The 24,274-nt window shown below is 36.3% G+C and overlaps 1 protein-coding gene across 1 annotated transcript in view; it reads left to right on the top strand.

The window, feature by feature from the left end:
- Positions 1-1,993, top strand: part of SLC6A2 (solute carrier family 6 member 2) — a gene marked incomplete at both ends in the record, with an annotated part of 72,991 nt that extends 70,998 nt beyond the window's left edge. The window contains 2 exons of the mRNA XM_082005860.1: positions 315-386; positions 1,970-1,993. Of these exons, the coding sequence (XP_081861986.1) occupies positions 315-386; positions 1,970-1,993 (96 nt within the window). The remainder of the gene's footprint in view (positions 1-314; positions 387-1,969) is intronic.
- Between the last annotated feature and the right edge of the window lie 22,281 nt (positions 1,994-24,274).

Here is a 24,274-nt window from a genome sequence, read left to right as displayed (position 1 = left end):
TTTAGAGGATGTGGGGCCTGTGATACCAACTTTTTCCTGATGTTCTTTTCCATATGCACTTGCTAAATATTTGGACTTCGTATTTGCATAAACTTTCTACTGTTACTTCTTATATTAAAGGCTAATACCGAGGGGCTTATTATAATAAGCTTGTTCCCAGTGACTAAGTTAAAGGCACATGATGCAACGATACTAAAGATTTAAGTTACTGTTTAAAATAAAGTTCATGCTACTTCCCCATTATAGATTGGGGATTACAGACATAATCTCACTTCATATGGCTGAATTTTTCCTCTTCTTCCCATCTGGTTTAGAGACTAGCTTACTGCATCACCCCTGAAAACGAGCACCAACTTGTGGCCCAAGGAAATGTCAGGCAATTTAAGGTTTGTACTCCTTTCACCATGCTTCCTCTCCTGATACCAACCTTTTCCTGTCTTTAGCAACAACTACAGGTTTGCACCAGTCTCCTCATAGTGGATACTTTTGCAGGTCTGTGGTTCTTTATTTGTCTCAGCATGACAAGATGCAGGAGGCTCAGTACCATATGCATCAACTCCATTGGAAGGCTTATGGCATCTTCCTCCTTTGACTAAGCAGAACCCACAATTTTACAGATGAACTGAATCCAGTATTTTAGGTTTTATCTGAATACAGTGAGATCTCACCAAGAGATGAAGGTTATTTCCAAACTATCATGTGATTTGAACAGGTCATAGCCTCTCCCTCAGTTATGGCACAGCCATCTGAAGTCATGTTTCCTAAACTCCAATTATGTACCACAACACATGGTAAAAGAGCAAAACAAATATCCAGTGTCAAAGCTTAGACATAACGGCCGCGATGAAATGATGTGCTAGTTTACGTGGAATAGGCTTTCCCCACAGGTCTACAGTTGGCTGAAAACACTGCTGGCAACTTCTTAAGCAGCCATGAAAAATATGCTATAGGTTTCCAAATACTGCTTTCCTTTTAGCAAATAAAATGAGCTTATTGAAATAAAGTCCTTTTTGTAGAAGATAAAAAGGATGCAAATATGAAGCTTGTTACACTTATCAACATTCATGCTGGACCACTTTCTCTCTTCAAAGTTGAAAGCAGCTAGAATTATGCACACCACCTCAAAACATGACCCAGATTTTATAGTGGTGGTTTGTATATTGGTATTGAAAAAAGAAATTTGCTTTTTGCTTACTCTGAAAAATACTGTTTGAAGTATAATTTTGAATTTTAAAGGAAGTAATCCGAGTGTAGATTTGTGGGATACAGAATGGAAGCAGGAAGAAAAGGCTTCCGGTTTCATGACCATAATTTATTTGATGTGGCCAAGAATATGTAGTAGCACAGCATCTCTTCCTGCCTTGTCTTTTCCCTATTCCTGCCCTCGATTGTCTGAAGATTTAATGTTCCAGCTGTAACTAATAACTTGATTTTTCCAGAGCCAGATGTTCCTGTGTGAAAGAGCTATAAGCATCCATTTCTATACAGTACTGGTCTTCTGAATCCAAATCTATAATGGCAAAAAGGAAGCAAATGAATTTCATGTAAATTAGAAAAGATTGTACTCAGAAGTAAATTCCTAATAATACCTCCAACCATGCTAAACACTAGGGCATATTAATTTGTTGCTGTCTTCAACAGATCATTAGGAATAGCTTTGTTATTGCTAAAGCATAGTGCTTTGTTCATGATGTTAAGTTTGTAAAGAAAACTGACTACTGTAACCAAACAAAAACATTTTCTTCTCATATAAGTGTGTCAGTTCTGAATTTTAAAAATGAACTGAAACTGAGAGCTGACTAAATAGGTTTTATATTCAGCACATTTCTCACTGCAAACTGGAATCCACAGAAATTTAGTTATAATCTATCCATTATTTTGATCTGTCAACCAATGTATTTAAAACATTTTTCACTATCATCATTTGAATCAATAATGTTGTTAAACAACTACTTCTGTTCTCTTACAGCTTCAACACTGGCTAACAATATGACAACGAAGAGATTGAAGAAAAAGCCAATATGTTAAGCTAAACTGATAATACAGAAAAGTCAAGTTCAAAGCTCCCTCGATTATGCTTGGACCAGGCTGGCTCAGAGCTCATCTACTGATTCCTTGAGGGAAGACATCTGCTCTCTGTTCTGAATGCCTCCCTTCTATTACTTGGCTTCAAACGATCTTTAAAGACTCCGTTTAATTTTTCTTACACCCTTTGGTGCCATGAGATCCCTACATGACCAAAACTTGTGAGTTTTGCTATTGGCAGAAGTGGAGGAGGGGGAAGCAGAGGAAAAAAGCAATCAACATAAGTTAAATGCTTTTTTATTGTGAAGAAGTGAATTAAACTTTTCTGACAGTAATAACTACTTCAGATATTCATGCCACGACCTATTTTAAACCAACAACACCTGACCGTTCTTAGATCTAAGGAAAGAGTACATCTTAATTATGAGGAAAGAGCAATTTTAACTATGTATTAATGTCATTAGCTTTCTTGCCATACTATCCTTTGGGATACGAGTTTGCATCCTTCTGAAGTGAAGACTCAGTGCTTCATTTTCAGTGGTTTGTTATCAGTTCCTTCTCTCAGTGAAGACAATTGTCTTTGCTGTATATGTCCATGCCGATTTCTGTCCAGTTTAATTACGGAAGCTGAAGAGCAGCAGGGACAGAATTCCTGTTATAGCTACTAAGTACAGAATACAGTTTAATACCACACTGTACTTAATGAAAAATATATTCCCTTACATCAACAATTGAAATGGTTGTATCATATGATCCATACTCCACAGATGTTTTCAGCTAAGTATGAAAGTGACATGCAAATAGAGAGACTTTCCTGTTTCTGTTATATTTTGTTCCAAATAAAGAATGTAAAATACATAGGAAGAGAGAATAATTTTTAGAATTACATAATCTACCCAGAGGCACCAAAATACCAAACTTTGGCTTTATTCTCCTGCTGTGAACATCTTATTATTATAATTTAACCTGGATTCACCTACCAAATCATAGTAAGCTTATATTGAGTCATTTAGAAGGATATTTTAGACATACTCAGCGTGCTCAGCCTATTCCAGCTCTTCTCTCTGGTATTATTATGCAAGGTAGAAGATACAGAACAAACTCTGCATTTGGGTGCTGTTCTTATTCTGTGGTCACTTATCACTGTAGTATCTTCCCAGTGATCACTAGATTTGGTAGCTTTGAGTTATTTCTTGTACTTTTCACTACATCTACAGTGATTTTCACAGGCAGTAGCTTCTCAGCTGAATCCAGCCTGGAGTTTACCTCTGGACCTTACCTCTGAATTTCTTTGCCTCTATATACATCCAATTGAGCTTGTCTTAAATGTGTGTAGTGCTTCCTCTTTTTTAAAAGACCGTTTAAAAGGATGAGGCTTTTTTTATTTTTAAAACAATTTTTCTTGAGGTTTTGTTTTCCTTTTTTAAAATAGCCCAGTTTAAAAGTCCCAAGTGATTTTGGCCTTTTCCATTTAACATTGATTTCTGTTCAAAACAATGGATGGGAAATTTCTCTCCTTATTTATCCTTTTCCTCCAAGATAATTGATACTTTGGAAAATATCAAGTATAGTCCTTTCTTAAAGAGTCTCTGTGACAAATAGTAGTGTTATTTAAATAGGATTTTAAACCAAAAGGATATTTTCTTCTAGTTATAAAGGAAGTCGTATTTTCTGGCCCAGCTGATGGCCGATAGCTGTTTAAACCAGGTTATTAAATATATTTCAATAATAAGAGAATTTCAAATGTTGCAGTTCTAGTTCTGTAGTTACACAAGAGGCCAAACAGTGAAAATACGTTGAGTGCTTCAAAAAAGCCATCCCACCAACTTCATAGTTAATCCCATTTTTATTGTTTGCTAAGCTACATGAGAATCTTTTAATTGTTACAAAGCTTACTTTTCAATAATACAGCTGCTTCAGTCACTGGCTTGGCATGGCTCAAAAGCTTCTTAGCATAGATATAATTTTTTAATAATGAGTTTTGAAACTCTTGGGGGCTCTTTAACGTGGAGCTTTAATAGCTGGTCACATTATACATTGTTTGGTTCACTCATGATTGGAAATGCTAACAATCTGCGTCCATGTTCACTTGTGACACACTTCGATCACCACATCCATATAGCAAAACCCATGCAGGAAAAGTTACATTTCATCACCACTCTGCTCTGAAATAGAAGCAAAGCTATCTTAATGTGGGAGTGAAATCAGGTTTACCCAGCACATTAGGGTTTGATTGTATTTTTAATACCAACTGCTAAGGCAATTACCTACTATATTATTTTTATTTCTATTACTGTATAACTTCTTAGGTTTAGTGTAGTATTTATCGTTCAAGGACTCCTCTGCACTATTGCCATCTTGTTCTGAGGTTTTATAGACAAAGAACTTGCAATCTATATGGAAGACAACAGGCAAACAGGAGAAAGCAAGAATCTTGTTACCAGGAATAGTGCGAATGAAAAAGAAAGATAATACACATTGCATGATTGCACATCTAGGCTTTCAGTTCAAGATGTTGCCCAAAGAAAGTCTCCCCAAAAATAATATTACTTCTATCCCAGAGATGAAGAACAATGTCTTCAATTCTCCACAGAATAAGATGCTCAACTACCTCACGCCTCTTGGATGATAAATAATGCCATTAGACACAAACTAGCATCCATTCAAAATGACAGATACCTTTATGAAGAGTGGGTTATACTCTCATCCTCCACTCCATGATATGGTACAGACAGTCCGATACAAAGCCACAGTTCTGGCACCCAGCTCCTCTTAGGCACCTGCTGTGAGCTCCCTAATACATTTTCAACATGGAAGGCATCAAATGCCACTAAGATACTTATCTCCCTTCAGTTCAACCATTCATAGTTTAAAAACCAAATAATAATCACTCAGCCAGGTCCTTATCACCCATGTGGTTTAACTGCAAGTCTTCCTCTAACTCAGACTTGAATTTTCAGCCCAGCAGCTTACTCTTTCTGTCAGCTATACCTATTGCAAGAACAGACCCGCTCTGGGCAATGGTGCTCTCCCAGATATCCCTGTAGGATGGCAAGTATATGCTGATGGAGTAGGGAGCCCACTTCCAAAAGATGACAATTTTGGATACAAGCTTATTCAAGATGCAGTATCATGTGCTTGCTAATTATATTGGCTCTTTTGGTAACAAGCCAGTGGGAAGAACTCAGAGAAGCAATTAAATAGCTCATTTGAGAGTTCTAGAAAATATCTTCTTGAAAGCCTTTTTTTAAATCTGATAAAGGAAGCAGCTGTCATACATTAGCATCTCTCTTCTGACCTTCCTTCCTGCCAGTGAAAAAGACCTGCCTGTGATCCATATTGTTTCATCAAGCCACAGAAAGTTAGTGATCCTCCATTTTCTTTGTACCCCTCCTGCTGTCATTCAGCAGGATAATTCTTCATACACTTGGTACTGTTCTAAAACTATGTTACTAAAACTCGAGATTTAGATTTCTGGCAGAAACAGTGGGTCTTTCATGGGCAATAGTCCAAAAAAGCACTAGTGCTATTTAGTGTTTGGCCTCTGTTTGAACCATGTCTTTTTTGTGAGTCCTTCTTGTGTTCTGTCATGTCCTGAGGCATACATCCTAGCAACACTTGAAAGACATCTTACCATAGTGAGGGATTTTGCAGGAAATCCAGGATCAAACATGATATTTTAAATATAGAAGGTAGGAGAAATACGTGGCTGTTACTATTGTACATGTTCCCTAACTGCACGTGCAATGTATGTTGTGTATAATTTTCCCAGAGGAAATTTCCTATAATTGGTCATTTCTTCTCAGCAAAATACCATTTAAATGCTATTATTTGAAAAGGTCAAGCCCAAACATTTTGCATATACATCCACTTCTTATACTATTGTTTTGACATGAATTAAGTTTATTTTGTATTGTTAGGTTGCAGGAGGCCACATAAAAAGTTCTTTTGCTTTTAGTGTCTCTTTTGCAGTTCTTCCAATTCATACAGCATTGATTAATGGATACTTGCTTTTATGGGAGTAGATAGCTTTCATTCATATCCTTGACTGATTCACTAAGTTTCATGAGGCATTGGCAAAAATGTAAGAATTTCTTTCCTAAGAACCAAATTTAAACCGTAGATCAGCCATTTCAAAAAAGATGAGACTTACAAATGTTTTATTTGCAGTGCCCTGTTAAAACATTTTAAAAATGGTCCTGAAAGGCTCAGACATAAGACAGTTACCACAGGTCAAGAAATGACAGTATATAATCTGCCTGCAGAAATTACGTGTGCACTCTGAGCCTCTCCGAGCAGTAAAATAGGATATGTTTGTTCTAATATACTTTATTTTCTCAGGGCTAAGGGTATTTATGGTTCACCGATCAGCTCATGTGCAAGAACTCAATCTTCTTAATTTAAAGGCCAACACGATGCTTCAGATTAAACCCTTGAACAAGTTTGGAGTCTTTTGGCTATAGTACAGGGAGACAGATGTTCTGGAAACACCTCCAGAAAGTCTCCTCCAAAGGAAAATGCTTTTCTAGTCTACCTTCCTCTGACTCATACCCACGTTCCTGTTGGGGCCTGTGGGCTGACCTAGCTAATCAGTGGCAAGTTAAGCTGTTAGAACATGAAGCTAAACTGTTTATAATAAATTACAGAAGTCAGAAACAGGACCTTGAAGTGACCTTACTAGGTTCGTATCTATATACAAGCTGAAAGTACCTTATGAACTATTTTAAGCAAAGCTGGCCAGAAATGACCATACAGGACTCAATCTGTGAGCTGCCTGGACACCTGAATTATTACAGATCTTCATTTACTAAACTAATATTAGCTGGTACATGAGAAAGCCAGCCACATTCTGGCTTCCTTTAAGAAAAAGGTACACTAGTACAGGATACTGCAAAACAGTCTGAAAAAATTTTTAGAACTTAATTTACAGAAGTTAAGCCTTCAGTTAAGTCCTGTTACATCTGTGACCTTGAATCACTGAGTTTCAGAGGAGATCATGTACAAGGAATAGTTGTATCTCAAACATCCATGTTTGAGTGTTTCTCTGCTGTGGAAAACAGTTTTTTGTTCAGCCATTTCAGTCTGTGGTTCCAGTTGAAATCTGAGTTACGTTTCACCAAGCACTTGCCCCCCTCCAATCCATATTCTCAAAGGACAGTTTTTGCTGACATTCAGCCAAGACTACTCAGACTGACCAAGCAGGCATGCACGTGTTCCTTAGCTGTGATTAGATGTACAATTATTTGGTTTTGCCAGCTTAAGCTTAACTGAGGAACGGAATGACAAGACTTGTAAGCCATGCCAGGCACAAAGAAACTTTTCCTAGATCAAAAAATTTCAAATTTTTGCACATTGTTCCTAATAAAAACTAAATCAACATAGGACCAACATCATCAGCTGGTGATTAATTTGTAAAGTGGTACTCTTCACTGCCTGAGACTGAATTTAGATGCATCTACATGCATCAGAGACTACTATAGAGAACTAGATGGCAGATAAAGAAATTTCAACCAGTAGAAAAACATAACAGTGTAATATAGCTGCTTTTAAGTACAGAATTTGATAAGTTTTCCTTCACTCTTTAAAAACAGAATATGTTTAGGCAAATTGCAATATCTGTATGACCAACAGAAGCAGAGAAACAGAAGACAGCCAGAAGACTGTAACACAGATATCATGATTGTATTCAGGGAAATACTTGTCCTCCTTAGAACAACATGTAGGTGTCTAGATGCAAGTGCTTGGGATGGAAGTGGAGAAACTGAGAGGCTTAAGTCTCAGACCAGCAGTGCAGCCAACATGTTAAGTTAACCATTACTGCCATTAGTTTTCATGTTGCAAACAGCGGGTCTCTTTTGCCTAAACACTGACGGCAAGATTGGACCACCTCTGTGTTTTGCTTTCCTCCTTTCTAAAGGTGTTTCTTTAGCTGCCATACTAAACAAAAGTTGCTTAATTTCTTTAATAAGGGAACAGAATAAATTCAGTGAACTAGGAAAATTACTAAACCTTAAGCTGGCTCCCTTTTAAAAGTGTCACATTGTTTCTTGGTCACTTCCAAGAAGTCTCAAACTTGCAGGTGACCTGCATTTATAATTCACATTGCACGCTCTGTAAGCCGACCTGCAAGACTTAGCTTGTTTGCTGTGGGTAGTGTCAGTTACAAAAGGAGAATCTCCATATAGTACATTTTGAAAATAACTTCTAATATGTCCGATGAAGATTTGCCTTACAAATAAAAGCTTTATAGTGAGCAATTACTTGGCTTACACCAGTGTTTTACTTAATTTTTAATGCTTTTTTATAGCAGTGACTAGACTTTATCTTAGATAAGGGTACCTCTGTATAGGAAATATTTTAATATTTTTACCAGTTTTTTTATTTTTCATAGAATATAATTGTATATTGTAAGGCGAGAAATTCAACTTTGATGTAACAAAGTTATCACACAAGACCTATTTCTCCATTCTAAGATTTTGTAGTCAGCCAGTCTAGCTCAATAATATGTTGGCCTTTGATTATAAATATAAAAATGTGATGAAGGAGAATAAAACATCATCTACAGCTAAATGTGCATTGTAGCACAATATTCTCCATTGCTGCCTTAATCTCTAAACCTTAAAAGACAGTCATGTGGTTTTAATTTACGTTCTAAAAAAACAAAAAACAAAAAAATCCAGAGCATCCTGTGGCTGCAATTTTGTGGTTTTAGGTGACTTAACATTAAACCAAATGTGTTAGTGTCCGGTAGGTCTACTTCTAAAGCAAGACATCACATCGCAGTTTTCAGGAATAAATTTTCATAGGAGTTCAAATCTTGCCACTAGTAAAAATACTCTCCAAAGTGCCCCAGTGGCCAAAAGTGTCCAAAACACAGCCATCACGTTTCCATGCCTCATTCCATTAATTGTGCAATCTGCACATCCATTTGCCTTTTTTGTAAGTCTTTGGTTATCTGGGGGAAATGGCATTTCAATTTTTTTTTAATTTTGTTTTTTTTGAAAGGGAGATACCTACATGCCCATGTGTGTAGTTAGAAACAACTACATTACTTTCTTATAAATATGGATATGGATGTGTGTGATGTGTGCTGGTTAACTATACTTAAAATGCTGATAAAGATGGTGAATGTAAAGTATTTGTCCTCATTCTTCTGTCTTTCTGTGATCAGTGTAAATAAGAACTGTTTTAAGCTGTGCATTAATGTAACAGATTATTCCAATATTGTGTATAAAATTATTTAAATAAAATCTGACAAATATGCACATAAAAGGGGTATAAAGAAGAGTCTTATGTAGCAAGAATTTATTTATGACAGTCAATTAAAAGCTTAAATGAAAGGTTTGGTTGTTGTCAATACTATTCCCAGCTAAATCTTCACAGTGACAGCAGGTCCTTGGCCCTGTAGGGATCTCCCCAGCAATGGCACGTTTGCCTCCCAGGGACAGGCATTTCTGGAGCAGGACTGCCTGACAGCAGCACGGAAAGGGCCTCGAGAAGCCAGTCTGGAGCTGACTCTCCAAAGACTAGCAGACAACTGAAAACAAAAGCCCAAAAGCAGGAACCCTATACAGCTCTCTACCTTCATGAGATAGTTCACATCTTTTCGGTGTCCAGTGAATGCAGTAAAGAGGTTAACTTCTACATTTGGACTCCTTTCAGCAATGTAATTACAGTAATGCAATGAAGTTTTCACAACCACACACTGAAAGGAAATAATCAAGACCTTTTAGGAACAGGTATAGCACAAAAGCTGTAATTCCCCAAGGCTACATTGTTTTAAGTTTTTGTAAAAAAAAATAAATCATTGCTATCTATTCTTCCTCGTGTCAGATAAGAGTAGCCTTTTCCTGGCTGATATGTAAGTTAAGAATAATGCTCTTATGGCTATTACTACTTATGGCAAAGTTAAGGAGAGGAAAGGAATTGCTTCTGAAAATGAAAATATTTTCCTGTATTTCCACATGTAACATCACAAAATTATGTGAAGCACTGTTTCCAAAGGTACATCTTGTTAGGCAATCTCAATTATCTACGTACAAATTAATACTTGGCGCATACAGAGGCTAATCTACTTCCCTCAGCACTTTTTGTAATAAGATCTCAATGTTATTAAGGTACAGCCTTCAACTGTTTATATTCCTTTACTGCCTTCAAGCAAGTAAGAAAAACGTGGTTTAAATCATTTTTAATACATCTGAAAAACTGAATAATGACTTAATAATGTAAAACACTTAAGTGTTTATAACCACAAATTAGTGTTGAAATAATTCAAAATTAATTCATTTCAAAATACTTAAAGTGTTTCATGGAAGTTTCTTTTAATCTATTTTGCTGCTCAACAAAAGCCTGTTTACAAAATTTTCAACTTTCACTACACTTCATTTTCCCATTCACCATTTTCACCAAGCTTCAGTCAATTGGTAAGTCTTTTAGTTATGCATACTTTTCTAATAGTATGCATTAACATACTATTATGAAAGTAAAACTAGGCAGGACTCACTTGAAAAAAAATGGAGGAATTTTGCCCTCCTAGAACTATTTAGAAACCTGTCTGCTTTTGGATGACTACATCATCTCTTCTGATATTCCCCTAATTTACTCTAAAAGCAGGAATATCCTTTTCAACACAAAAACCAGAAGAGGCATATTAGGTACTGATGCTACTAGTAGTAAAGACAACCGCTTCAGCATCTCTGTACAAGCGAACATGAATTTTTAGTTTGCCCCCATACCTAAGGTAATATTTATAACCTAACTTACTTTAAAATGCAGAAGCACAACAAAATTTTTAATCTTTGAAAAGAAAATTGAAGGCTGGGTAAAAGTCAGAATACATCTGATTCTTTTTTCATTATAACACAAATCAACAATGCTGACAAAAAGTCAAGACATTACACTCTTGCAAACGCAAAGAGAATGGAGAGAGAAAAACAGAAGTGATGTGTTTAAAAGTAGTAACTACAAGCAACAAACACTGTTTTAAAAAGCTCAAAGAGAAACCAGTTTAGCCTTTTTTTTTTTTTTTAAATAAATAAAAATGTACTGCTGTAATGGAAAGAGAACCAGAAATGCTCGCTTGCATAGTCCCCCCATGTGTAATTCCAGCAATAAATCAAAAGTAATTCCTAGAGAACAGAAAGGCTCTCTGCTTCCTTAACTGTAACAGTGATAATACTGCATATTCCCATAAAGTTTTGCAAGATCTTAGACAGACCAAAGCAATGGCATATACAAGCCAAATATTAGAACCCTTCACTCTTTACATAGTTCTTAAAACTTAATGAAGCAACAAAAAAACTCATAATGTTGTACATTCCTATAAAGTCTCCTATATTTTGGAAAGAAGTTTGCCTTAGCTTCTTTCACATCTGCATTGAAAAGTAGTGTTTTCAGTTAAGGAAATAGCAAAAGCACTTTGCCTTTGGAAGGGTCTGCATTTTACGTGGTTCTGAAACTAACTTCAACAGTCTTTTCTGATGAAACTTTTTGCTGCTGCCTGCTTCCTCTTCTCCCAATCCAGCCATATGCCTACTTTTCTTAATCCTATTTTCTTCAGCACCACTTTCAAAGTCACCTATGAATTTTGGGGGGCGTTTAGTACCCTCCTGAAAGCAATCGAGTAGCCTCTTTGTGCCTTTATCTCCCCAACATCCTCATAAGAGCAGTTATTGGTACGACTTAAAGAAGTCCCAGGCAGACAAAGGTCCAGGTCCACAAGATACACCTTGGACATGCCTTGGCCCACAATCTCAGAAGTCCACCATCTCCTCTCAGAGACCTTCCTCTCCGAGAAGGTTCCTCATGCACACACACACACTTATACAGGAAGCTTACTGCCTCAGTCAGCACAGTGGATTCCAGTCTGAGAGTCAAGAACTATGCCTTGGGATGCCAAGCCCCCTGATGGGTCCTGCCCTCACACTTGGCCAAAGTTGCAAAAGAGATAATTTCTCTCACAAGGCTAGTGACAGACTTGCAAAATCACTGTGTAAAACAGACTAGGAAAAGAATGGCCAGTCACAACAGCTCAGCTAATGTGCCACTGCAGCTGTCAAGTTACACTCTGCTGTTTCTCATTATGCCTTTAGATGCAAGTTGAGAGACATGCAAAATTGCATCAGGGATCCACCTCTCCATTTAAAGTGCTGTGATTATAAAAGATTAAATTGAATTTAGAGAGACAGTCATGTTTAGAGTCACTACTACAGCTTTCTTCTTGCATCAATACATTCTTGCGCTATGCTATCACAATTTGTTGTCTAACCATTTCCCATGTATACTCTTGCTACCAGATTAGTAATTCTTTGGCATGGCAGAATAGGTCAGTGCCCACTATGTTCCTTCAGAATACAGGAATAACAGCATACTGTAAGTTTACAGGCCCAGGCGGTACGTACATCCTAATATTGAGTATTTTCCACTGCATTATTCTAGATATCAGATGACATTTAGCATTCTGAAGCACAGTTCTCTCAAATTTCATGGTAACAGGACAAGGAACCAATTTTCTGGTCTTATACAAAGCTCGTTAGTTTTAACTATCCACCTCAGCCAACGATGAAAATCTGGAGCCAGCATGGACCCAGATAAAGGAGCAGTATCATTTACATAAACATACAGAAATGAGTTGCTAAAGGGAACATCATATCTTCCGCTTGCACATTCAAAATAAATTGACACATTCTAGAGTTGCATAGAGTTGATATCTACCCAAAAAAAACATTATGCCAAAACCAAGCATAATCTGCAGAGCTGCTTTTACTGCAGATTGGAAAACATCAGTTGTGGGTAGATGTACAAACAGAATGCGATGAGATGTGACAGAAATATACACAGCTGGTGCCATGACTAAATAAATTATTGTGCTAGATTATTTTCAGAATTACTTTTGCAGAATAACCTTGCTAGAGAATTCATTTGCTTCTGACTTCAACAGCAAGTTATAAATGACTTAAAAAGTCAGAGAAAGTCTCAAATCCAGGCATTACTATTCTAAATACTCAAAATACATATGAAAAGACACAATTTAAAATATGGAAGTGTTCCATCCCGGAGGGACAGAATTGTATATTCATACCACTGAAGACAAAACAGAAAATATAGAAAATGAAAGTTAAACCCAAACATTTCAATAGGAAAATAAACATTTTTCAAAACAAAAAATCTATATAATAAACAAACAGAATTCCCCGTTTGATTGCCTTGCATCACCCGCAGAGATGAAAAAACAAAACAGAAAAAAAAAAATATTCAGCATTTTAAGAACTAAAAGAGTTTTTCTTTTATTTAGTCAGATTAAAAATAGATGAAAGGCAAAAATAAACTGGTTTTGAACTGTCCTCATCAAACAACTTTTGATCAGTCTGTAGCTGCTAGCCACTTTCAAAACCACGTTTTCAGCTTTTACAAGGCTGAAGACGTATGCTGCTCTGCCCTCTGCTCATTTATGGGAGTGAAATACTTTAAAAGCACAGCTTCTTACGAAAACCAAAGAATAGGTAGCAACTGAGATATTCTAGAGAATATAGAGACATTCTAGAGAAGTTCTTGCAGAAGTGAAATAACTACAAATAGCTTCAATTTTCAAACAGCAAGATTGATTCTACAGCTAACAACTCATAATTTATCCTGAAACCCTGAAGAATTTTTGGAAGTGAAAACATGAATGGTTAAGTTATGACAGCTCCTTATCAAATATTTCAGCAATTTAGAAGCTTAATACATCTTGAAAATTAAACAAACAGTAATAGCAAGTGTGTTTTCAAACATCAAAAGAATTAAAAGTATAAGAGACACCAGAATAACACCAGGAGTCAGGAGTAACAAAACAATTCTTTACAGGCATATACTCTATGAATTCATGTTTCAACAGAATGGCTAATCAGGGTAAGGGAGCTGATCTCTTGTAAAGTGCCTTAAAATCAGTGGATGAAAAGTCCTCTGTAAAAGCTAAGTATTATCCTTACTGTACGTGTTTAGATTTTCATAATATTGGGTGATCTTTTTCAGATCACTACATCTTACACAAGGCCAATTCACATTGGCTTGGACGCAAATTCAGCCAGATAGATCCAAAGCCCACTTGACATTCAAAACTCAGCTGTCCAATAACAGGAAGAAAAAAATACTGGCCAGAGGAAGACAGGTAAATTACATACTTCTTTAGTCTTCAAGGTTTCCTGCATTTTTTCTTGACAAAAATCAATGATGTTTGAAATTCTTTGTAGATAAACTGTTCTTTTTCTTTGGGTTTGTTATTGTTATGGAAGAAAAATACTCAAACAGTAATAGTTGGAATACTTAATAAAGCAGTCATTTTCTCTGTGTATTTGAAGTTAGATGATCTTTACGGATACACGATTGCATTTCCCACTAGAGTGTAGAAAAGCACAGCGCTTCAAATTTCAATCATCTAACTGCCAGATTTTCTAAAGGAATGAGTTAAATCTATTGTTTACAACTCTCTTTTTCCTAGTACAGAAAATTAAATCAAACTCTAACCATACATACTAAAACAACTGGCAAACTTTTATTAATATAAACCGACTTCTGTATGAACTTAATTTCTTAACTGTTCTAACAACAGCACAGTAGAATTTTAATTCATATAGCATCCCTATCCTGCTTTGGGTCAATTCTAGAACAGCAAAACCCCAAGGCACCACACAAGCACGCCATGCTGGAGAAACATGGGCTGCTGTGTTTACAGCTGATGATACTGCCAACTCCAAGTGTTTGCTTGATTCAGTCTAAAATATTTTTCTGCGCTATCCTGAGCCCATTTCCTGTTCTGATGAAATAATCTTAAAACCAAACATAAACAGAATCATTTCTTTCTTACTCTTACACAGAGGTACCCTAAAGAAAAGTAACCTGTTCTTCTGATGCTCAAATCAATCAGATGAGGTTTGTGACTTCTTGTGATGATCTGGGTTACTCACACCAGCAAGCACTGCTACTTCGCGCTTATTACACTTTTGCTGTCCCCACTATGAAACACGAAAGGAAAATCTATGAAAAACGTTCACTGAGTAGTTTACTCCTTTAAGTCCCACCTACCACTTGTCATCTTTTCCTTCAAGCTTTCATAGTAACTTTACCTCCAAAGGACGACTAGAGCAACTTACTCTAAAATCAAATACAGTGACACACTAACTGCAGAACTATCCCCTCCTTAAAAGCATGAAATGTTTAAATAAGCAAACATTTCCTCAAAACCACATTTAAGAATACAGCTTCAGTCACTGGAAAGATATAGGTGTTGGGGGGTTCGATTTGATGTAGACATAGAAAATTAGTTGAAGAAAAGGAGTCCCTGCTCTTATAAATCACTTTGGAGTAAGTAGCATTTATGCTATATAAGGGAGAACCAATATTAATTCTCCCCTCCTTGTGATTTGCAATAAAGAATCAAAAGGAGGCAAAAATTTTCTTCTGAAATGTCTACACAGTGTCTGTGGAAATATTTCCACAGTTTAATGAACAGTTATTCCACATGACGCAAATCACCATCACCGAACCAGACTGGAAAGTTAAACACCAGTATGTACTGGTCTTCATTTCTCCTTATACACATAAGGAGACTAAAAGTTCAGCCACCCATGAATTCATCTGTCTTCAGTGTCTTGTTAAAATAAAATTATAACACTTACTGTCATTTCAGGCAAAAATGTATCATCAAGCCATTGATTTCCATTTCATTAAAGATTTAGTTCTCAAACTACATGGACAGAAATAATTTTTAACCAAAATACATGACACTGCATACATTTGCAGAAGGCATCAATGTTGGGGTTTTATTACTTGCAGTCACTGAGACTCAAAAAACCCCAAAACATAATTTGATACTGCATAAATAGTGAAACGTTTTAAAATTAAAATCAATTTTTTATCATTACCTTTCTTTCTGCCAAAGCCAGAAAACAATCAAGCAGGGAATATTGTTGGTCAGTACTGTTTTCCTAAATTTCTGATCGCAATTTTTCCGCAGATTGGCTTGTGAAACAACACTTAAAGTTCAAGTTGTCTTAACTAATTGACACACAATACCAGGCCTGATAAATTCATGAGACAAATGCCCAGAATTAGGTTTTCAGTTTTATCCAAAAAAAGCACTTGCTTTCCACAAATACTAACATGAAAATTACTGTTTCTACAGATATTTCTGCAAGCAACTATTTACAATATTAACAAATAGTTTACAAACAGAGAACAAAACTGACATTGTGGTCTAAGTGGTTATATATGAACAATTCTTGGAAATATTTGCTCAGTTGTACCCCCACAATTCAGACATCTTGGAGTACAATACTAGACTACTCCATTTCACAGGCTGACCTTTGGTCTTTGTGACTATTTGCATGGCTGATGTTGCATTTCCGGTGCTGTAGAGGATTGTTCTAGACCCTTAGGAACCTGCACATTGCATACATCTGCACTTAAAAACCACTCCTGAAATCAAGTTTCATTACATGCTCCTTTATTCTAACACATAGATCACCTTTGATTATTAAATGACTTTGTGCTCTTCTCCTGCTAAACCATTTCTGCTGTAAAACCACTTTTGTAATTCACTGATTCCAGGCAACTGAGCAACATATCAGGATCATGGATGAATTCAGAGTACCTTCATGTGGAGTCTTCATTGTGTGAATTCAAGCAAGGACTAGGATTTTGCTGGCAACCAGCATTATTGACATGTCACCGGTCTTTTCTTTTTCCAGGCCTGTTATGCTGTAGATGGTGAAGGAACACTAGCCTAATTCATATGATGATTTATTAGAGTCCTTGGAGATTGATTACACCGTTTTCTCTAGATTGGTAAGCCTCAGTGAATATAAGGCATGTAGAATTAAGGCCCTGTTTGACCAGCTCCCAATTCTTCAACTTCAAAGATTAAGAACAGAGTAATAACATGTTTAAACAGGTTGTCTTTTTAGTTCCGTGTAATTATTTCAGCACAGAGAAAAAAAAAGATCTGTGGCTGTGTTTAAAAGTCATAAGGAAGAAATATTCCCAAACTGAATGCTTCAACTCGGTAATCCCAACCCAGGTCACACAAATATTTGTTCTTGTAATAACTGTACTTTTAAAAGATTGATTTTCATATAGAAAAGCTTGTGAAAGAATCTGCTTGGCTTTTAAGGAAAAAATCCATGTCACTGCTTTGTTTTATTGTATAAACTGGACAAAGTAAAAAGGAGCACATCTAAAGAAGGGTTCACGATAGTTTACTGTGTTAGGAGTACTTACTTTCAAAGGATGATTATTCAGACATTCATGATCTATACAAATCATCCCCTTATTAAAAGATGCATGTGACATCTACATATTCACTACAATGACCAACTACACTATTGTTAAAGAAATAAGAAAATCACAGATTTTTATCAGCCATGCATAACAGTTCCTCATGTAGATGCAATGAGTGGCTTTTAATCAAACTATTCTCTGAAGATCTAATAACCAATTTTGAGATCCATTAGATATAAACCCCATGCAATAATCCTTGACTGCAACAGATTGCTTCTAAAGCTAATAACTGTATTATGCTGCAGCAGATGCTTTAGGAAAAAAACATCAAAATCTAAAAAGCCACAATCCTATTTGCCATATGATCAATTAAGTTTCAGACTGACAGTTTAATTTCAAGAACAGAATTGTCACCTACACAGTGCTTCCCACTGACCTTTCCAAGTACTGTAAAAATAAAACTTAGATCAGGGGACATGAAAATAACATATCTTTAAGGGAACACTGAGACAAGACAGTGAAATTGGTACTAGTCATTACCTGCATATTCAACATCTTTTGTACATTACAGAATAGGGTGCAGGGCTCAAGGAAAAGCAAGAACACTCTTTTGAAAATGTCTTGCTTTCAATTTTTCATGCATGTGCTTACTCTCAAGACATAAAGAGGGTGCTGTATTCCTTACTTCCTGTATCCAGTTGATAGGTAGGTACTTGTACAGAATGCAAGAGATCTAGGTCCAAATCCTATTCTAATTCAAGCAGACCTGCTTTTAATCTCACTTATAAGTGGCTTGTCTATCTGCAGAACATTATTCATCGTCATTCAGTGCAGCAGGTTGGTTTTCTGCCCAAATATTATGAGCTGCTCTTGATCCTGTTGTGAATCTGGCAGTGACTATGTAGTTTGGGTTTTTGTTACCTGTTACTGTCGCTCCTCTGTAACTTTGACTGGAAACTCCATTCCTTTTGAAAGTTTCACCTACGTCAATATATATTGCCATTACATTTGGCTTTTCATGATACATTACCTCTTACCTAAAACTTCCCAGACAGCTACGGCAGAACTAAAGCATATGGAGATAGCAAAAACACCACCACCACAAAAACAAAAACAAGCTATAATTTCTGGCAGAGAAACAATACTACTGCCTTTCAAAAAAGAGAAGCTTGACATTTTGTTCTGCAATTTTCAGATGTGAAATTGCAAAATTCAATGCAACTGCAAAATTGAAAGCTTCACAATTGATACTGCATATTTTCAGCCCCTTTTTTAATTAGGAAAAGTAAAAAAAAATTCATAGACAGGAAAAATTTCACAAACAAAAAAAGGTGTTTCTATTATAATCTCTATCCCTGCAATAGCAGAATTCTCTGATAGTACTGACTTCCTCAGTGAGGGCTGCCAGTCTGAAAACCTCTGTAGAAAAGCTCAGATACCATCATTCAACATGGAGGAAATTTCCCAAGGATTCAAAATATACAGGACATAAAACGTGGGACTAAATTTAACCGTGCCTCCATAGTTCCCTCTCTTCTCTCATGCAATCTTAGGTAAAAATTCCACATCAACGCAAACTTTGCTTTGATATCTTATGGTGTGAAGAACCCTTACAAATTACAATGAGAGATCACTTAAATATAATATTCCATACAGTAAGAATTTTACATCTAAGAAAATCATGTACTATTATTCTTTCCAACATTAATGAACAAATTGAAGAGCAGAAGCCACACACTCCTGTGCTATTACTGTCAAAATTCTGCTTTCTCTTCTGTTGGAAGCAGACTGAATGCCCCACTAACATTGTAGCCAGATGAGATGATTTTATGAAATATCACAAGCCATATGGTGTTACTTGTCATTAATATAATCTTAACCAGCAGTAACCCGCATACTATTATTGCGCTTGGTAAGCCTGTTCAAAGAATGGGAACATCAAGCAAGATTTAATAATCAAAAAACCCACCAAAATCCACACATGCCGGAACAACCTTTTAAAATGCCTGAAGCAGCTTACCTGCACAGGCAAAGCTGTCTGACTACTGCTGACCTTATTTAATATAAATTACCTATTACTCACATTTTATCTGCATATAAAAACCCCTTCTAGAGGAGCTGAAGCACCTAATCTGCAGATTGATACATGTGCCAGCAGCATTCCTTTTCATTGCCAAGTATCTCTTTTCTCATTAGTGCTTGCAGCTGAGCAACTGTTGTTTATGAACAATAGGCCACCTTAAAAATACGAACACATCTGCCTTTAAACCTATAAAACTTGACAACTAGGAAAGCTATCCTACACATCCTTCTAAACATGACCATAGCAACTCTGGGTATTTCACTTCTGCTCTTTTGCCACAAAAGTTCTAATAGGGAGTGTCTAGATATAAATATAGTAGAGTTTAAGGATAATTATTTTTTTCTTTCTGAAAATCAGTGTGTTTTCCTGCAAATAATGATTTTCTTCTTTGGTAGATGAAAAAACTGCCAACAAAATATGCATTTTGCAAAAGATGTTTCAAGTCAGTAAGATAAAAGTGGAAGCTACTGACAAAATCTTTCAAGACAACTGCACCCATTACCCAGTGCATATCAACACATATACATGTATATGAATAGAAAGAGCAGAAAGGCAAAAAAAAAAAAAATCTCTGCAAGATCAAAAGGTCCAGGGATGTCATTATGACCATTAATCACTTACAAATGAATTGTTAACTAAGGAGCTCAACACAAAAAAAAACCACACACAAGCAAAAAAACCCAAACCAACTTATACTGGTATTTGACCCCAAGAGCAGACAAGAGACATGGAAATAAGACTACAATTTTGGCAAAGCTGCTACAGGTTGATAAGCATGAGAGCCCATGAACTGGAATACAGCAGCCACCTGACAGAGTATCAGCTTCCTACTGAAGAAGGTTTGTGACAAATCCAACCCGTAACAGAGCAAGCCTTACTCTCCACTGTCATCGCTATCTCACATGCACACAGTGACCATCACAAACCTGCCAGGGTACCCAGTGTTCCATCAAGTGACAAATGCAAGTGAAAAATCACTTTAACAAATTTAAAATAGCACCACAAAAGAGTGATGCGTCATTCTTATATTTGTATGGAGAAAAACAGAAAAATCTAAAACAAAAAATAAATATTTCATTATGGCTATTAACCATATTGCATGAGACAATCCTGAGAGACTGATGTGAAAAATTCCCTACAAAAAAAACTACTCTGTTTACGGCACAAAAGTCACCAAAACAGAGACAATTAAAATGGCTGCCTAAGAACACCTGACTCAAAGGATACTCTGAGTGCAGGTGGCTCAATTATACAGAAAGCTTCTGTTCTTTCTCCAAGTGCAACATAAGGGACAAAAAAAGGGATATCTGTTCAATATATACTTAACTAAGGCTAATTCCTCCCTCCCCAAGAAGGGAAGCTTATCTCGAATCCAGGTTTAAAGTAAATATGGGTGATTTGCTTCCAACCAAATACATGTTTCTAAACCATTTCCTGACTTCTTTCCAGAACACACATTAAAAGAACCACAGACCAGAATTTTTGAGCCTGAGGTGAAACAGACACTGAGTGCAAGATAATGGATCTTGTCCTGTTTTAGTTCCTAGAACTGACTGATTTTTCTGCCACCTACTGTCTTCAGTAGAACTTTGCTCCCGAGAACTGAACAACATTATGTCTTCCAGGTTCTGCTAAGAGGTCACTGACAGCTTGCCTTAAGCTTCTGCTTTCAAACCTTAAAGTTAATTAAACCTGACTGTAAAGCGTATATTGATTTAACTTTACAGCCAATTTTTAATTCTGCTGGCACTAAGCTTTCACTGTCAGTAATGAAAATTCTGAAGGGGACAAAAGCATTGTAGGGCTGTGTGGTGAGAAACAGATCACAAAAAGTTTCATATAGTGAAAGGAGAGCCCTCTAAAGGAACATACAGCATGAATGAAGTAAGGCCATGGCACACATTGACTGGCATCAGCTCTGCCAGCTGACACTAATACTAGCTGTACTGCACTAGCTGCACTGCACCATGCTAGAGGTTACTGCCTTGCCTTTCCTGTCACTGCAAGATCTCCCAGCTGTGCAACCTGTGTACGAGTTTTCTAATCCTCTTTACTCAAAGGATTCAAGTCAGCTACGTTATTTAAACCATTTCTAGCTCATTTGGTCTAGGACAAGTAATAGAGCATTCGTATGAGAGAAAGGTAATCTGCCATCCCTTTGAAACAGACCAAAGCATTAAGTTTTACATAATACATTCCATAATCTAAGAAAACATAGACGAGGGTCTGCACTTGAAAACTGTCAAGTTAGAAAAAGCTAATCTTATTTTATTATGTAAATACTAAATGTGGCTTTCCATTTCAGTGGGCTTCAATGGTCCCATTCCTATTGGGATGGCAAATAAGACTGAGAAGTGACTGTATAAGAACTTTGATTTCCCATTTTTGGAAAAACAAACTGTTTTTCACTTTCTAGTTGACTCATCCAAAAGAATGGAAAAAAAAAATCTTGCGTGCTGATCACATGCCAGTGAACCTACCTAGAATGGCCAGAAGCCCTCAGCCTTGCTGTAGTTTGAAACACTTAAGAAGTCTAGGAATTTCAAACTCTATCTTTAAATCACTATTTTGCTCTTTTGCAAATAATTGAATGCACCTACTGAACTGACCCTGAATCCCCTGAACTATTTTGTTCTTTGTTTTTAAATCTGTTTTATTTAAAAATTAAACCTGAATATTAATGTCCCTCCTAGGCATGTAGAATAATCTGTTATCCAAGAACAGAATGAGTTGTTTTCTACTCATTTGATTTGACGTTTTTGTCCTCGCAATATGCCAGTTCAGTAGTTCACATTTTCCACTGACTTTTCAATGCTTTCCAAGGCCCAATGACATTACCCTTTAAGTACATGAGGCAGTTGTCATCAAGAAAGAGGTAGCACAGAAAAGTCACTGTATACAAAGCTAAGATACAGTTAAGTAACTAAAAAGAAAAAAAGAATCCTGATCAACCATTTCTGCTCCCATTCACCCCTTCTGTGCAGAACCTTGTTGGAGATATATCAGCTCTGACATTCCCACAATACAAATGAGGATAGCAGGCAAGTTCAGGTCAGAAAGAGTTCAGTTCAGGCTCTGTTCTGTGAGTTGGGTTATTTTTGTTGGTCCTCCCACCCGATTTAGGAGTCCTATGTGGGACAAAGCGTCAAAGATACCTTACCACCTCTTCTAGATATTTTGCTTTAAGTAATAATAGCTCTTGAAATATCTTTTTTAGGCATTATATAGGGCCTGTCCCAAAGACTTCTGAGGTATTTCAGTTTCAAATTTTAAAGAGATATTTCATTTTTCCCTGGGTTTTGAGTTCTAGTCCATGACAAATGAGTTATCACTGCTATTTTTCATTAGCACCTATCTATCAGCAATATCTGTCTGGTTTCCAGGAATATCTTCAATCCAGCTACATGTCCTGTAGCTACACCAGAACAGACTTTTTCTATTATTTCTGTTAGCAACCTCGGTCTCCAGAACATTAAAATTAGAATTGACCAAATGAGGACCTCAGCCTAATGAAAATGGCTTATGAGCTAAATATTTTACAAAATATAGACTGTATTTTTAGGCAAGAAGTTGAAGCTTCTGTCCAGAAAACTAAGTTAGCCCTCCCAAAATTTTGTTTCAGAAAATTTTTATTTACAACAAAGGGGAGAGATTTACTGCTTTGTTCTACATAACATTTTGCTACAGTTTCAGCAAAAGTAGTCTTTTTTTATATATATTGAATAGCTAACTTTTACTCATATATTTACCAGAATATGTTATATGGAATCAGTACAGGTGATAAAGTTAAACGACTTTGGATCCTGAGTTAACTCACGCTACATTCCCATTTCTGGACCAGAAATGAAATAACGACCTACAAGGATGTTTATTAGATTGCACATACAAAAATTTGTTCTATACAGATTTTGATCCTGTACACACAAAATCAGCAGAAATTTACTGCTATTAACTTCACTGATTTTTCCTCTACTCGTATTGGGTTTGAAACAACTCTGTACCCAAAAGTCAGGTTTGCATAATCCTTATTTAAATCTCTACCTGCCATATTTCCATTTTGAGTCAAAATGATAAATAAGAGTTTCACAGAGATTGCCAGACATTCACAGGGCTTGTCTTCCTTTATTTCTGGCGGATGTTATTTGACAGTTTTTGTATGCAAGTAGTTATTACCTAGTTAGAACAGGTATTGGGAGGGTATCAAAGTATTTGGAATAGCAGTTACCACCCAGTGTATCTTAATTCCCAGGGCTTCATTTCCAATATAGCAATAAAGAAAAACTGATGTGAACTACACACTAAAAATTAGGAAAATATCCCTTAGAATTATTTGAGGGACTTCAAAGATCTGCTGCAGTTTTAAATATAAGCCATCTTCAATAATGATTATATGCTTGAGAAAATCTGGCATTTCAACAGTTCTTTAGCCAGTTGGTTTCTTTTCAAACTCCTGCTGCTATCTGATGTTACAAAAGGTCAAACACAAAATTCCTTAAAATTTATTTAAATAATAAAAGTCAGTAAACTGCCCACAAACCACAGCATAATTGCTGTGACTACAACAGTTTAATCCAATTCAAGAGCAAAAAAAATTTTGGTTAGCTGTCTGGTATCAAACTCATTCAGACAATTTCAACTCTAATCTAATTCACAACACATTTACCTGTCTGGTTTCTGATCCAAAAGCTACCATTCTCAAAAACTTGCATCTGATCTTATCTGAATGTTTTCAAGCTGTATAAAAACGTGTCAAACACCTTCCAGCAGGAAAAAAGTATGTGCAAGCACACTATGATTATTGTACAAGCTTCCAGAAAAGCCCTTTCCATTATTTATAAGTATTAAACATTAAATACCATCCCAAATTTAAAGGTATTTAAGAAATATCAAAGAAAGCAAAGTAATTCTCGG

This window comes from Phaethon aethereus (genome assembly GCF_964289735.1).
Source record: "Phaethon aethereus genome assembly, chromosome: 13".
In the NCBI taxonomy this organism is placed as follows: domain Eukaryota; kingdom Metazoa; phylum Chordata; class Aves; order Phaethontiformes; family Phaethontidae; genus Phaethon; species Phaethon aethereus.
The sequence above is the reverse complement of the archived record's forward strand: the minus strand, read 5'-3'. Positions and strand labels throughout refer to the sequence as shown.